Genomic DNA, 16,191 nt, shown 5'->3' with positions numbered 1-16,191 from the left:
ATTATGATCATTATTAGGGTAAATTACACCATTCCTCGCCAAACTATATTCTCTCTTATATTTTACTTAATGTACTTTCAATTTATCTAATTTACTCCTTAAACTTTGAATTGCTACTATTTTGATCACTTCTAATTATTTTATTATTATTTCAACATGACATGGTATTTTTATTATTATTTAATATAAAATAATTGATAATATAAAATAAAAACAAAAGGTGGTCGGACGCCACCGCCGATCATCGTCGACCGCCGTAGATGGTGGTCGTTCGATCCTAAATTTCATGGGTCATTTCGTCTCGACCCCTGAGTCTGAATCTGGTGGTTATTTCACCGGAAAATGTCCTAAAACTCATGAATCTCAACTGAAACGTTTCAGCTTCCACACTTTCAATCTCCCATTCATGGACTTCGGAATAAGTTCCGATAAAATGGAGGTCAAACAGACTAATGGTGTTGAGGAGAAGCGACCCATGAAATTTGGGACCGAACGACACCCATCTACGATGGCCGATAATTTTGTTTGACCACATTTTGTTTTTATTTTATATTAAATAATATTAATAAATACAACATCATACAAAAATAATAATAAAATAATTCAAAATATCAAAACAGTAACAACTCGAAAATTCAATGAGTAAATTAAAAAATTGAAATCACAATGAATAAAATAAGAGCGAAAGTATACTTCAAAGGAATGATTTAATTTACCCTTATTATTTTTATGTCGGTCTCTTTTTATCTTATTTGTATAAATAGTAGGCAGCTTAGTTGAATGTAGTTCATTAAATTCTCTAGCTTTCCGTTTCCTACCGATATAGTGTCAAGAAAAGAAAAAAGAGAAGAAAATGGTGGCGGCGGCGTTGCCAGCTTGTATGAGAGCCAAGAAAACGAGAGCGGTAGGGATTCCGATGGTCGATCTTTCACTGGACAGGTCCATAGTGTCGGGGCTCATCGTCAAAGCCTGTGAAGAGTACGGTATCTTTAAGGTTATTAACCATGGCGTCCCATGGGAGATAACATCGAGATTGGAAGCTGAAGGGGTTCAGTTTTTTGGCAAACCAGCTGGCGATAAGGAGAAGGCAGGTCCGGCCACCCCTTTCGGCTATGGTCTCAAAAACATCGGCCTCAATGGCGACAAGGGTGAACTTGAGTATCTTCTTCTCCACGCCAATCCTTTCTCCATTGCTGAACGTTCGGAATCCATCTCCAACGACCCTCAAAAGTTCACGTATGATTATCATTTCCCCTTCATTCTTAATACCGCTTTTTCTTTTTGTTCTTAAAACGAATCTATCTGGTCACGTTGGAAACATTGGGAAATAAGTTGCCCATCTCACCTTAGAATTGTTGACGTATTTTCTATTAATAATGACGTGTGATCACATAATTTATGATGATATATAACATCATTAATTTTTTAGTAAACTATTCAAATGACCACTTAATTATAGGGTTGATATTGATATGACCATTATATTTCCAATTTTGACAATATAATCGTATAACTATTTAAGTAGTTTTAATGTAGCCACTTGTCATTAAAAATAGATGACTTAACTGATGTTGACCTATGATTCATTGTTAGTTAATAACAATCACATCAGTTATGTCGTTTAACGACAAGTGGGCTATATTGAAACCACTTAAATAGATATATAGTCATATTATCAAAATTGAAAGTATGATTGTAATATCGGTACCAACCCCATAGTTAAGTGGTCATTTGAGTATTTAACTCTTGATTTTTTTATGGTGTGTGACCAAAAAAATTAAAATTAAAGTTATGTATAATTTTATAAAAAGCAGTTAGATGATCAAAACAGAATAAAAATAATAATTGAGATACTAAATATGTAGTTTACCCCATTTGGTATAACTTAGTAATGCTTTGAATTGGGAAGCATTTGGCAGTTACACAAAAAAGGAATTTAAATTTTGCAGATTGTTTACCATTAATGCTTGGTCTGGCATCCTAGAAATGGACATCTTCCCTTTATGATAAAAAAGGAAAAGTTTCAAAAGAACTAAAGGATTCCATTTATGATAATAACTGGTTTTTCCTATTCTGTAATTTATTTCATTTTCACACCGACTTCAACTAGAATTATTGATTTTTTATATATAACAACAAGGTGATCTGAATGAAAAACAGGGTTCAATTATAACTAGGTTGATAAAAGTCGGCAAACAAACTTGATGACAAATTTAAGAGAGAAATAAAAGATTCTTAGAAAATAAAGCCGATGGCTCCATGTTTCACACAGCGGATTTAGAAAAGATTTATTAATGGGGCCAAAGGAGTAATCATATTTAAAAAAAAATATCATAATATTTAAGGTAAAGTATACAAATGATCTCTCAATTATAGGATATTAATTTCTTCAGTCTTTCGCCTACTGAAAGTTACAAAATTATCTCTTAACTATAAAGTGTTGATTTGTCGAGTCTTCCGACTATTAAAAGTTACGAAATGGTTATTTAACTATTCATATGTTCCAAACTCGTCCTATTCCGTTAAGAATTTGATGGTAGTTTGATATGGCTGTTAACTTGTTGATTGGGATATGATATAATCTAATCCCAGAATCTCAACCGACAATACATTTGAAACGGTTCTAGGATCAAATTTTATCATATCACAATCAACAAGTTAACATTCTATGACCAAATTTTATCATATCACAATCAACAAGTTAACGTACAAGACTGTATTCACATTTTAACAAAAAAAGACGAGATTGGAAAGTCAGATGACAATTTTGTAACTTTTAATAGTTGATGGACTCAACAAAGTAATATCCTATAGTCAACGGACTATTTTGTAATTTTGATAGTCGAAAGAGTCAACAAAGCAATAACTTATAGTCGATAGACTATTTGTGTAACTTACCCTTTTTTAAATAATATATGATGGTTACAAGGTATATCTGTTCAAGATTTTTATTAACTATTAATAACGCTTGAACCAAACCCCTTCATAATTTTTTTTCTTTTTACAGGCGTGCTGCTATGGATTATATAGAAGCAATGAAGGAGCTGGCAAGCGAGGTTCTTGATCTGCTGGGCGAGGGTCTATGGATCCCGGAAAAGCAGGTCTTCAGTAGGCAAATCAAGGACGTCCAAAGCGACTCGGTCCTAAGGTTCAATCATTATGCAGCGGTGAAGCAGCAGGGCCCATTCTCGAAAGGTTGTCAAGAGGATCGAATCGGATTTGGGGAGCATTCGGACCCTCAGATCCTCACCATACTGCGATCCAACGATGTTGGTGGGCTTGAAATTTGTTTGAATGATGATGGGCTTTGGATCCCGGTTCCACCTGACCCTACTCAATTCTACTTGATCATTGGGGATGCCTTGCGGGTCAGTTTTTAAATTATATTCTCTCAACTAATGACTCCACTATAATAAGATATAATTGAACAATAGATAGTCTTTTATTCTAGGTATTTAATATTTTGTCGAAATATATATTTAACATTTTTAAATTGTTATTTAAAGTGTTTGATCATTAACGATGATTAAAAAATTGTTATCCAATTAGTGTTTATATAACATGCTTATTTTTCATTAATACTAATTTTATTTTATTTTAAAATTGAAACCATTAGTTTTTTAGACCCACAAAATCCTTAAACTATCTAAAATCTCAAAATCTTCGAAATTTCTAAGTTTAAATCCCTAAATTTCATATATCGTCATTGAATCAGTCACTTCCAATCACTTCTTATGTCGTCACAATAGTTTTTCTTGCCTTTATATGTTGTCACTCGAAATCGCACGCCATCCCTAGATTCTGTTGCACAAAAACATTTTTTTCACTCAACTATCATTTGTCTGTCATCATCTTTAAGTATACACCTTTGCCTATACCTCCAGTTATCATTCATAGCCTAATCTCCAACCTTTAAGGAATTTTGTGCATTAGGAATTCAAGCAGAGTCTAGAAAATTTAAAATACGACTTTCTAAAAAAAAAAAAGTAGTTTTTTATTTATTTTTGTAAAATCAATATTAATAAAAATAATGATATATGTCAAGCATATATTGATTAATTTTCTTTAACTATCATTGACAAAATAATCATAAAATGAGAAATTCAAGCAGAGTCTAGAAAATTTAAAATACGACTTTCTAAAAAAAAAAAAGTAGTTTTTTATTTATTTTTGTAAAATCAATATTAATAAAAATAATGATATATGTCAAGCATATATTGATTAATGTTTCTTTTAACTATCATTGACAAAATAATCATAAAATGAGAACAAAATAAAACTTTAACACCTATTTTGATAAAAAAAAAGTTAAACATCTAAAATAAACAAAAAAGTATAATTTAGAGTTTTTTAGTTAAACCCTATAATATTATCTATGCTTTCCAATTAGTAATGTTAATTGGGCAGGTTTTAACAATTGGGAGATTTGTGAGTGCGAGGCATAGGGTATTGGCCAACACATGTGGTGATTCAAGGATGTCCATCATGTACTTCGGAGCGCCGCCTCTTGACGCAACCATATCTCCTCTCCCGCAGTTCGTTTCATCCCAAAAGCCAAGGCTTTATAGGCCATTTACTTGGGGCGAATACAAGAAGGCTGCCTACTCCTCTCGTTTGGGGGATTGCCGTCTTGACCTCTTCAAGCCAGGGATTTAAATAAAGGGTAAAGTATGAAAATGGTCCCTAGACTATAGGATACTATTTTATTAAGTCTTTTGACTATCAAAATTATAGAATGGTCCTCCAACTATAGAGTATTGCTTTGTTGAGTCCCTCCACTATTAAAAATTACAACATGGTCACTCGACTATTCAATATGTTCCAAACTCGTCTTTTTTTGTTAAAAATTGATGGTCGTCTGAGTTGGATGTTAACATGATGATTGAAATATGATAGTTGTTTGAGATTTTATGATCATATTTTATCATTTCACAATTAACATGTTAACGTTTAGCTCAAAATGCTATCAATTTTTTTACGGAAAAGGACTAATTTGGAACATAATGAATAGTTAGTTGACAATTTTGTTACTTTTAATAGTTGAGAGACTCAACAAAACAACACTCTATAATCAGAGGATCATTTTGTAACTTTTAATAGTCGTTGCACTTAATAAAACAATACCATATAGTCGAGGATCATTTGTATAATTTACCCTTAAATAAATATCAACATATTGAAATATGAAATTCATGTTAGTAGACGGTTTAAAACTTACTTTGTTGTTATGCAATCAAATTGAAATCAGTAATTTCAATTATATTTTTATTCTTAGATTATGATTTTGTTGTATAGAAAAAAATTAATTAGCGTCATATAATGTATTGGATAAGAAAAAACAAATGTTGAATATAAGCACCACATTTCTTCTTTCAAACTTTTCTACTGAGGCTTGAAAATAACGTCCAGATAATGAGATACAAATGTAAAATTTTATATTATAGAATAAATTTATAAAATTTTTAAAATAAGAATATTATTAATTAAAACATAAAATTATATTTAAATTATATTATAGTTTATAGGGATTTTTTAAAAATAGTTTATAGGGTAAATTATACGTTTAGTACATAAATTATTAGTTTTAGTTCGTTTTTATATCTAAATTTTAATTTGTTTCAAAATAATAGTAACATTTATTTTTCTTTCATTTTCTCATTAAAAAGCAAAATTGTTACAACATGACATTTTTTATGGGTAAACTGCATCAATTCATTACTCATCTGTCTTGTCACTACTATTTTGGTCACTTAAGTTTAACTTTTTTTTAATTTAATTACTTAACTTTCAAATTACTTCTAATTTAATCACTCTATTATTTAAATTGATTTTTTTATTTTAATTATATATTAACAAAATAATAATAAAAATGTCATATCACAAAATTATTAATAAAATAAAATAGAGTGATTGAAACATTAGAAATCAAAGAATCTTTACATTTTCTAGTGCTCCCAAAGATGTTTCTATTTCAGTCTAGCAATCAAAGAATCTTTGCATTTCCTAATGCTACCAAGGATGTTTCTTTTGTGTCTTAGAGTTTTGGGTGTAACAATTTTATATTTTCATTCATGGGAGCTATGTTCAACTGAATCGAGCGAAGAAGATTTTGAAAATCTAGATGGTCTTGCCATGTCACTAGAAAACGAAAAGGAGGAGCTGTCGCTTTTGAAGTATTAGTACCAACTTGAAGAAGAATCGAACAATAGTCAGAACCCAATCTCTCAAGATGCAAAGTCATAGAATTCGGATATAAATTTAACCGACAATCGTTAACCAAGAATCTTTCAAATCTTTGGCGTAACGAACCCGAGACCAAGTAAATAGATGACGACGAAAGCCAACATCTGATAATGCATTATCAAAGAAAAAATTACAAAATCCCCTACTTATTCCACTTCGAAAGAAATAAGTATCTAGATTCCACCGCTAAACCCCTATGATTCAATACGGAAGGAATTTGGAAAACCAAGTTGCTTGACCACAGCATCGGCAAAAATACTACTAATTCTGGGTTCCAAGATAGCAACCATCGAAGGTTGATGCTTTAACACAAACTGCTTAAAATAAAGTTGTTTTGTGAGGCTGTCAGCACACTAAAAATTCCAAAAACATGTAATTAATCATAAAAACAATGGGAGAGTTAGGATTGACCTAGTTTAGATAGAGGTGGAGAAATTCCACCATCCTCAACCATCAAAGAGTACATGGGAAATAGTCAGATTTTCTTGTTCATCATGTGGAATCGACGGATCCCGATGTTCAAATATCATTCCACCAATCATACGTGATGTCGATTGAACCCAATAAGAAACTAAAGGCCTGCCTGGGGGTTTGTGACTACGTTGTTTTTTGACCTTCAAACCTTTGGAATCGATTACTTTAACACCCTTAGAAGGACTAAACTCGTTGTTTTCAATACGACTCTTTATCGACATTCAGTTCTACTGTTTCCATTCATCAATATTTATCGCTAGATGAGAACCCCTATTGATTTTTCAGAAATTGTACAGTAACTTGAGGTACTTGACCTTCAACTGGTGTGTTCAATATGGACATTTTCAATTTGTTTCAAGATGCCATCAGTCAGGCTGGTTTTTTATTTGGTGATTCCTTGCGGATAAGAATCTGTGGAGTAGTCGAGGACCAGAGGCGTTAATTACTTGATTTTTTGGTAGAATATTCTTTGAGGACTACTTGTTATATTTTGACATAAATTATATTTAGTAATTAAGTTAGATTTTATTATAAATCTAGTGGTCGAAGATTTCTTGGTAATTGACTGTATTTAATAAAATAAATATTAATTTTAGGTAAGAAATAATTCTTGGTGACCAAGTATTTGGTTCTATAAATAGAGATTATATCTTAACCTCTAGGGTTATGTGTGAGATATTTATTTTGGAGAGATAAAATTCCTTTTGTGATCTCTATAACTTCTGGGCTTTATGTTGTAGAGATAATCTTGTAGGGATGTTGGAAGAGTGTTTTGGGATATGTCAGATCTTGATATCTATACTAGGTTTTGGGATACATGTGATATCATGTATTTGTACTCTTCATATTCTCTACGTTTATAGTGGATTGTTATCCATTTTGCCCGTGGAGGTAGGCAAGGCCGGACCACACTAATTCTTGTTTCTTTTGCATGTCTTATTTTATGTTGATATCACTTTGGTTATTTTTCCGCTTCCAAATTCCTAACAAGTTGTATCATGAGCTATAGTTCAGGCTGTGGAGTTTTGAAGAAATTTGTTGATTCGTGTTTTATTAGTGATTTTGAAGACATGCAAGATAAATTTGTTGCAATGAATTTTCAGTTGCAGAGGAGTAATTCTCGATTGATCTAGTGTTATTTTAATGGATGTTGTGTAAGAATTGAATTCATTGAAAATTTTACATTGGTGCTTCGACAAATGTGCGAACTTACGTAAAGATTAAAGTTGTTAAAGACTTAAAGACCAATTTTTGATGAAATTTAGGTTAAGGTGGAGATTTGTTATATTTTGACCTAAATTATAATTGATAATTAAGTTAGATTTTATTGTAATTCTAGTGGCTCAAGATTTCTTGGTAATTAACTTTATTTATTAAAGTAAATAATTATTTTAGGCAATAATTCTTATGGAATAAGAATTCTTGATGACCAAGTATTTAACTTTATAAATAGAGATTATGTCTTAATCAGGGTAATGCGAGAGAGAATTATTTTGGAGAGATGTAATCATTTTTGGGATATTTGTAACTTTTGGGGTTTATGTTGTAGAGATAGTTTTTTTTAAGGATGTTGGAAGAGTATTTTGGGATATATTGGGTTTTGGTATCTATACCAGGTTTTGGGATACTTGTGATATCATGTATTTGTAATCTTCGTGTTCTCTACGTTTATAGTGGATCATTATTCATCTCGCTCGTGGAGGTAGGCAAGGTCGAATCATATTAACTATTGTTTCTTGTGCACGTCTTTTTTATGTTAATATTACTTTGGTTATTTTTCCTCTCCCTAATTCCTATCAAGTTGTATCATGAACCTTGGTTTGGGCTGTGGAGTTTTGAAGAAATTTGTTATTGCATGTTTTGTTATCCATTTTGGAGACATGTGAGATGTATTTACTGCAATGAATTTTAGTTGTAGAGGAGTAATTCTCGATTGATCTAGTGGCACTTTAATGGATATTGTGTAAGAATTAAAGTCATTGAAAATTTTACATTGGTGCTTCGGCAGACATGCGAGTTATGTAAAGATTGAAGTTGTTAAAGACTTAAAGACAAATTGTTGTTGAAATTTAGGTCAAGCTGGAGTTTTTTTTTATTTTGACCTAAATTATAATTGATAAGTAAGTTATATTTTATTGTAATTCTAGTGGTTGAAGATGTAACATCTTAATCCACTGCGACCCGAAGATCGATTGATTATTACGCTACACGGGACCATCGAGGCCGTTAACCCAAAAAATTTATTTTTAAAATAATTAAAACATCCATTGAAAATCATCCAAAGTAAATAAAAGTATAATACAGGAGTTTTAAAAAATAGGTGTCCTAAAAAATATACATCCAACAGTTTATAAGAGTGATTTAAAATACAATACAACTCGAGTACAAGAGAGTCCATATACATTACATGCACTCTAAAAATATAATCAAGACGTACTCAAAAGATGACGTCGGTCTGGAATGAGTATTGTGCGATAAGATCCTCTTGAGAACCTGCGCATGGAAACAAATTTCGAACGTTGAACTCACAAGCTTAATGACACACTAATAACCAAACTATACTATATACATCCATTATATGATCATGCTTGGTAACATAAATATTTGCATACAATAATGAAAAACTATACATATATACAAAGGTGGGCATCACCGTGTGGTTGGCGAGTTTCACTAATCTCATAGATAAACACCCCTCTAGCCTACCTAGGGTGAGATTCAAAATTTTTACATAAAAAAGTTCACCCCACCAATATACTCCATACGAGTACTTGGTGCATCTATGCCCGATCGAGAAAGAAGTGCCTTCTGCACTAATTAAGACTTGCCTGGACATTCTACCACACAAACATTTACCTAGCTACTAGAGTAACCTGGGTGTCCCTGTTCTTTCATGAGCACCATACAAGGATAGTTTTATGATTTTCTAACTTATATTGTTTCTATATGTAATTATACTCTTTCACGTTATTCTCACTTGAAGTCTTATTTATGGAGTTTAGATAGCCTTTGGTCCCCTAACAAAAAATACTTTAGATGTGATAGGTTTCTTACCTAAATTATAACGAGGTAATGATACTCTTAATTGGAGAATCGATACTGACATACTAGGGTATCGATACTACTCCCAGTATTGATACCAAATTATGATTCAAAGTTTTAAAATTTCCCCTAGTATCGACACTCTTATCTAGAGTATCAAAACCTCTATATGAGAGTATCAATACTTCTCCAAAGATCAGTACTAAAAATAGTTTTGATGTTTTGAAAAAATGTCTTAGTATTGATACCCCTAATTGGAGTAACGATACTTTACCCCCATTATCAGTACTCCCATGAGTACCAATACTAAAATTGCCTATTGGAATATGCTAAGTGTGCTCGATATTGATACTATCTTGCGAGTATCAAAACCTGGCCAACAATATCGATACTCAGTGTATGAGTATCGATACTTACCTTTCCAAACTCCTCTAATTCAAGCTAGCTGATGAACAATATCAATACCATTTTTTCAGTACCGATACTCGAATCCATAAATATCCTATTTTGGGAACAAAAATGTAGCCTAACATAACCAATTCTCCCTTTTAAGGCCATTAAATGGTGTTTAAGTCTTATGTGATATATTAGGGGACATAAATAGTCCTTTTTCATGCTTAATAACATTATATACTAGCATTCGCCATGGATATGCTCACATTTTTCATAAACTAATACAAGCTATATAAATGTACTTAATGACCCACAAATGATATAGGAAAGTTATAAATATGTTACCTTAATCTCCAAGCTGAAGGAAACATCCTCAATCAACCTAGGTTTAACTTCTCTTTTCCTTTAGCTTTAGAACCTTCACCAATTTCTCTCACTAATATAACATGGGAAAATGAGTTAGAATCCCTAAATTTCATAAAATCCCTAAATTTCTAAACCCCACTAAACCCCCATATATGATCATTATTGCCAAACCTTATGTTTGAGAGCTTAAATGAAAGATTGAGGTAAGGAGATCATGATTCTTACCTCAAAAAATCTGAAATGTGGTTCAGAGTCTACAAGCTTCCATCTTGAAGAAAGTTTGGAAGAGGAAAAACTATAAGAATGGTAAAGATGAAGGTGGGGACAAATAAGGCTAGAAATGGGGGGAAAAGAAGAGTGGGTAAGCCATATTACATTATCACCATTAAAACAAATTGAACTTTTGGTTTAAAAAATGGTATAATGTCTCTTTTAGCCCTCCAACTTCCACTAATATATTAAAATGGACCATGGATCTAAAACAAGCCCACTTTCATTTTAACTTGATTCAAGCTATTCTATAAGTCTATTGGGATCATTTTATTGTTCTTGTGTTAGCCCAAAACTCCTAACCTAAAAATTAGGGTGTTACAAAATATTTCTTGGTATTAACTTTATTTAATAAGTAAATATTTATTTTAGGTAAGAAATCTTATGGAATAAGAATTCTTGATGACCAATGATTTTATTCTATAAATAGAGATTATGTCCTAACCTTTAGGGTTATGTGTAAGAGAATTATTTTAGAGAGATATAATCTTTTTTGATATATTTGTAACTTTGGGGTTTATGTTACAGAGATAGTTTTGTAAGGATGTTAGAAGAGTATTTTTGGATATACCAGGATTTAGTATATATACTATGTTTTGGGATACTTGTGATATCATGTATCTGTACTCTTCATGTTCTCTACGTTTATGGTGGATTTTTCTTCATCTCGCTCGTGGAGGTAGGCAGGCCAAACGACATTATCTCTTATTTCTTATGCATGTCTTATTTTATGTTGATATCACTTTGGTTATTTTTCCACCCCCTAATTCCTTTCAGATCGTATCATTAGGTATGGTTTGGGCTGTGGAGTTTTAAAGGAATTTATTATTATGGTTTTGGTTATCCATTTTGGAGACATGCAAGATGAAATTGGAGCAATGCACTTTTAGTTTTAGAGGTGTAATTCTCGATTGATCCAGTGATACTTTAATGGATATTATGTAATAATTGAAGTTATTGACGATTTGACAACAATACTTTGACATATATGCAGTTTAAGTAGAGATTGAAGTTGTTGAAGACTTGATGACCATTTTTTTGGATGAAATTTAGGTCAATGAGGAGATTTGTTATATATTGACCTAAATTATAATTGGTCATTAAGTTAGATTTTATTTTAATATTAGTGGTTGAAGATTTCTTGGTAATTGACTTTATTTATAAAGTAAATATTTATTTTAGGAAAAAGTTTTTATAGAATAAGAAAAATTTATGACCAAGTATTTGACTCTATAAATAGAGATTATGTCTTAACCTTTAGGGTGTGTTTGGTTCACGGAACGTAAGATTACTAGTGGGACTAAAAGATTACTAGGGAATAGGATTATGGGGAATGTTGTATTTTGTGTTTGGTTGGTTTAGCAGGAATGTAACATTACCGTGTTTGGTTAAAGGAATAAAAGATTATTGGAATGTATATTTGACCAAATTGTCCTTATTATATATTTGGTTTTTTAAAAAGTTAGAAAATATTTATATATTTTCTTTAAAAAATTTAAATTCATAAAATTTATATATATATTATTTACAAAATTGAAAATATAAAAAGGTTTAATGAAAGGATAAAATTTTATTTTAACCCCTGAACTTCATATAAAATTTTAATTATATACTTTTTTTTGTAAATATGAAATAGTTTAAGGATAAATTTGTAATTTAACATTCGTAGAATTTTTATTATTCAATGACAGAATAAAAATATTTTTGAAAGAAATTTTTTAAGGGCATTTTAGTCCAAAATGCCGGTAATCAAACAATACCTAAAGAAATGGAGGTAATGCCATTCCCGGTAATATACCCCAAAAAATCCATTATTGGTAATGTACGATTACCGGGAATGACATTCCCGGCCAACCAAATGGGGGAATGTGGATTCCATTCCCATGGGAATCTCACATTCCCCCAACCAAACACACCCTTAGGGTTATTTGAGGGAGAATCATTTTGGAGAGATGTAATCTTTTTTGGGATATCTATAACTTTTAGGGTTTATGTTACCGAAATAGTTTTGTAAGGACATTATAAGAGTGTTTTAGGATATACTGGGTTTTAATATCTATAGCGATTTTTGGGATACAAGTGATATCATGTATTTGTACTCTCTATGTTCTCTATGTTTATACTGGATTGTTGTTCATCTTACGCATGGAGGTAGAGAAGATCAAACCACACTAAGTCTGGTTTCTTCTGCATGTCCTATTTTATGTTGATATCACATCGGTTATTTTTTTGTTCCCAAATTCCTAACAAGTGGATTCTTGAGCTTTGGTTTCAGATGTGGAGTTTTGAAGGAATTTGTTGTTGTAGATTTTATTAGTGATTTTGGAGACATGTAAGATGAATTTACTAAAATGAATTTTCAATTATAGAGGAGAAATTCTCAATTAACATAGTGATACTTTATTGGATATTATGTAAGAATTGAAGTTTGAAGATTTGACACTGAGGCTTTAACAAATATGCAACTTATATAAAGATTGAAGTTGTTGAAGTCTCGGAGACCAATTTTTGATGAAATTTAGGTAAATGAGAGATCTTTTATATGTTGACCTAAATTATAATTGATAATTAATTTAGATTTTATTTTAATTCTAGTGGTTGAAGATTTCTTGGTAATTGACTTTATTTAATAAAATAAATATTTATTTAAGGCTAAAATTCTAATGGGATAAGAATTCTTGGTGACCAAGTATTTGACTTTATAAATAGAGATTATGTTTTAAGTTGTAGGGTTATGTGAGAGAGAATTATTTTGGAGAAATGTAATTTTTTTGGGATCTTTGTATCTTTTGGGGCTTTTATTGCATAGATGGTTTTGTAGGGATGTTGAAAGATTTATTTTGGGATATATATGGTTTTATATCTATATCGGATTCTGGGATACATGTTATATCATATATTTTTACTCTTCATGTTCTCTACGTTTATAATTGATTATTGTTCATATCACCCGTGTATGTAGACAAGATCAAACCACATTAACTTTTTTTTTGTTCATATCTTATTTTATGTTAATATCTATTTGGTTAATTTTCTTCTTACAAATAATTAAAAAGTTTGATCACAAGCTATGGTTTGGGTTGTGGAGTTTCTAAGTATTTTTTGTTGTGAACTTTGTTAGGTATTTTGGAGACATGCATGATGAATTTACTGAAATGGATTTTCAGTCACAGAGGAGTAATTTTCGATTGATCCAACGATACTTCAATGGATATTGTGTAAGAATTGAAGTTGTTGCAGATTTGACAACGGTGTTTCAATAAATATGCAACTTCCATAAAGATTGAAGTTGTTGAAGACCTGAATACTAATTTTGGATGAAATTCAAGTCAAGGGGGAGATTTTTTATATTTTGACATAAATTATAATTGGTAATTAAGTTAGATTTTATTGTAATTCTAGTGGTTGAAGATTTCTTGGTAATTAATTTTATTTAATATAGTAAATATTTATTTTAGGCAAGATTTCTCATGGAATAAGAATTCTTCGTGACCGAGTATTTGGGTCTATAAACAGAGATTATGCCTTAACCTTTAGGGTTATGTGAGAGAATTATTTTAGAGAGATGTAATTTGTTTTAGGATTTCTGTAACTTTTGAGGTTTATGATGTAGAGATAGTTTTGTAGGGATGCTAGAAGAGTGTTTTGGGATATACTGAATTTTGAAATCTATACCGGATTTTGAGATAAATGTGTTGTCATATATTTGTATTCTTCATGTTCTCTATGTTTATAGTGGATTGTTGTTCATCTCGCCAAGGTCGAACCGCGTTAACTCTTTTTTAGCACCTCACCATTAAAAGCTTAAAGAGACTACATTTTTATGGGTAAATCACATCATTCATCACTCAACTACCTTCTCACTCTTATTTTGGTACTAAAGTTTAAAAATTTTCAATTTAACTACTGAACTTTCAAATTGTTCCTATTTTAGACACTATAATTTATTTTATCAACAATTTTTGTGACATGATATTTATTATTATTATTTTATTAATATATAATTTAAAATAAATAAATAAATTTGAAAGTTAGAGTGATTAAATTAGGAGTAATTTGAATTTTAAGTAATTAGGTTAAAAAATTTAAACTTTAGTGACCAAAATATGAGTGAGAAGATAGTTTAGTGATGAATGATACAGTTTATCCAGAAAAAAGTGCCACCCAAATCACTTGTTAAGTTTTAAACGATGAGGTATGAAAACGAAACGAAATTAAATGTTAGGTATGATTTTGAAAAATTTGAAAATTAAGGTGATAAAAATGACTAAAACTAATAGTTTAGGTACTACACATGTAATTTACCCTTAATTATATATGTATTTATGAAAATATTTTAATTATAAATAAATTAAATTAAATTTATATTCATAACATAAGCATTGAGTTATTTTATTTTTAATATTTTTAAGTTTTCTTAAGCATTTTTTAATTTGTCTAAGTATTCTTTTTTATTTTTATAATTTTTCTCAATAATAATTCAATCTTCATGTTATATCTATGGATATGAAACATTTTTAATTTATCTAAATACTATTCTTATAAAAATAAATTAAATTATATTTATGAAAACAATTAAAATAATATTTCATAAACAAATATTTAATATATATAGTTATAACATGAAGATTGAATTATTTTTAAGAAAATTTAAAATAAAAATAAAAATATTTAAATAAAGTAAAAATGTTTGAGAAAACTTAAAAATATTAAAAAAAAATAATTCAATGCTTATGCAACAAATCTAATTTTAATTTAATTTATATAAAATTAATACAGTTTCATTAATGTATGTATAATGAATTACCATTACAGTTCAATCTATAAATTGTTATTGGTAAGACTTCACAAATGAACAAGGTGGTTTTGTGGTTAGGCATGGTGCCATTCATTCATAGCACGTTCGTTCAAATCCCATTGGAAGCATATTTTGTTCTCTTCTACTGCTTCGCCTTTAAAATAAATTTTGTTGTGTGACATAACACGTGGACATGAATGTCTAATTAGTAGAAGGGTTGACCGTTAGTCAACTAATAGTTAATGATATAAAAAATTAATCCAACCTATAAAATTAATTGAAACCGACTTGAGTCAAAAGTGCTTGTAACCCAAGGTGTTGATGATCCGAAATCAATTCAAGTCTGAACTGGTGTTGACATGACTGATTTTAGATATGAACCATGTTAGAATATGCCTAAAAACCAACCATATGATGATTGTGTGAACACATTTTATTTACCGATTTTATTAAATAAAGGCATTGCCACTATTATTTTCAATTATATATCTTTGTCTAACATAAACTGAAAGATAGTAAAGTCCACATGGTAATATGATTATTATTAAATATCCTTAGTCGAATATTATTATAGGTATGAACAATAATAATATGTTTAAGACTAA

The 16,191-nt window shown here is 30.2% G+C and overlaps 1 protein-coding gene across 1 annotated transcript; it reads left to right on the top strand.

The window, feature by feature from the left end:
* The first annotated feature begins 819 nt into the window (after positions 1-819).
* LOC120147804 (gibberellin 2-beta-dioxygenase 2-like) lies at positions 820-4,656 on the top strand. The gene is made up of 3 exons (XM_039161098.1): positions 820-1,236; positions 3,008-3,368; positions 4,408-4,656. The coding sequence occupies exons 1-3, from the start codon at positions 854-856 to the stop codon at positions 4,654-4,656; spliced, it is 993 nt and encodes a 330-aa protein (XP_039017029.1). The 5' UTR covers positions 820-853.
* Positions 4,657-16,191: the final 11,535 nt, after the last annotated feature.

Source organism: Hibiscus syriacus, unplaced genomic scaffold, assembly GCF_006381635.1.
Source record: "Hibiscus syriacus cultivar Baekdansim isolate YM2019G1 unplaced genomic scaffold, ASM638163v2 tig00110943_pilon, whole genome shotgun sequence".
In the NCBI taxonomy this organism is placed as follows: Eukaryota; Viridiplantae; Streptophyta; class Magnoliopsida; order Malvales; family Malvaceae; genus Hibiscus; species Hibiscus syriacus.
Note: the sequence above shows the minus strand (reverse complement) of the source record. Positions and strands in the feature narration are given on the sequence as shown.

What these genes read in the sequence shown, in the direction of transcription:
- LOC120147804 (XM_039161098.1), top strand. Translation starts at nt 854, where the DNA reads ATGGTGGCGGCGGCGTTGCCAGCTTGTATGAGAGCCAAGAAAACGAGA. An exon ending in AACGACCCTCAAAAGTTCAC is followed by an intron (nt 1,237 to 3,007) that starts GTATGATTATCA and finishes TTCTTTTTACAG; the next exon opens with GCGTGCTGCTATGGATTATA. An exon ending in TCATTGGGGATGCCTTGCGG is followed by an intron (nt 3,369 to 4,407) that starts GTCAGTTTTTAA and finishes TTAATTGGGCAG; the next exon opens with GTTTTAACAATTGGGAGATT.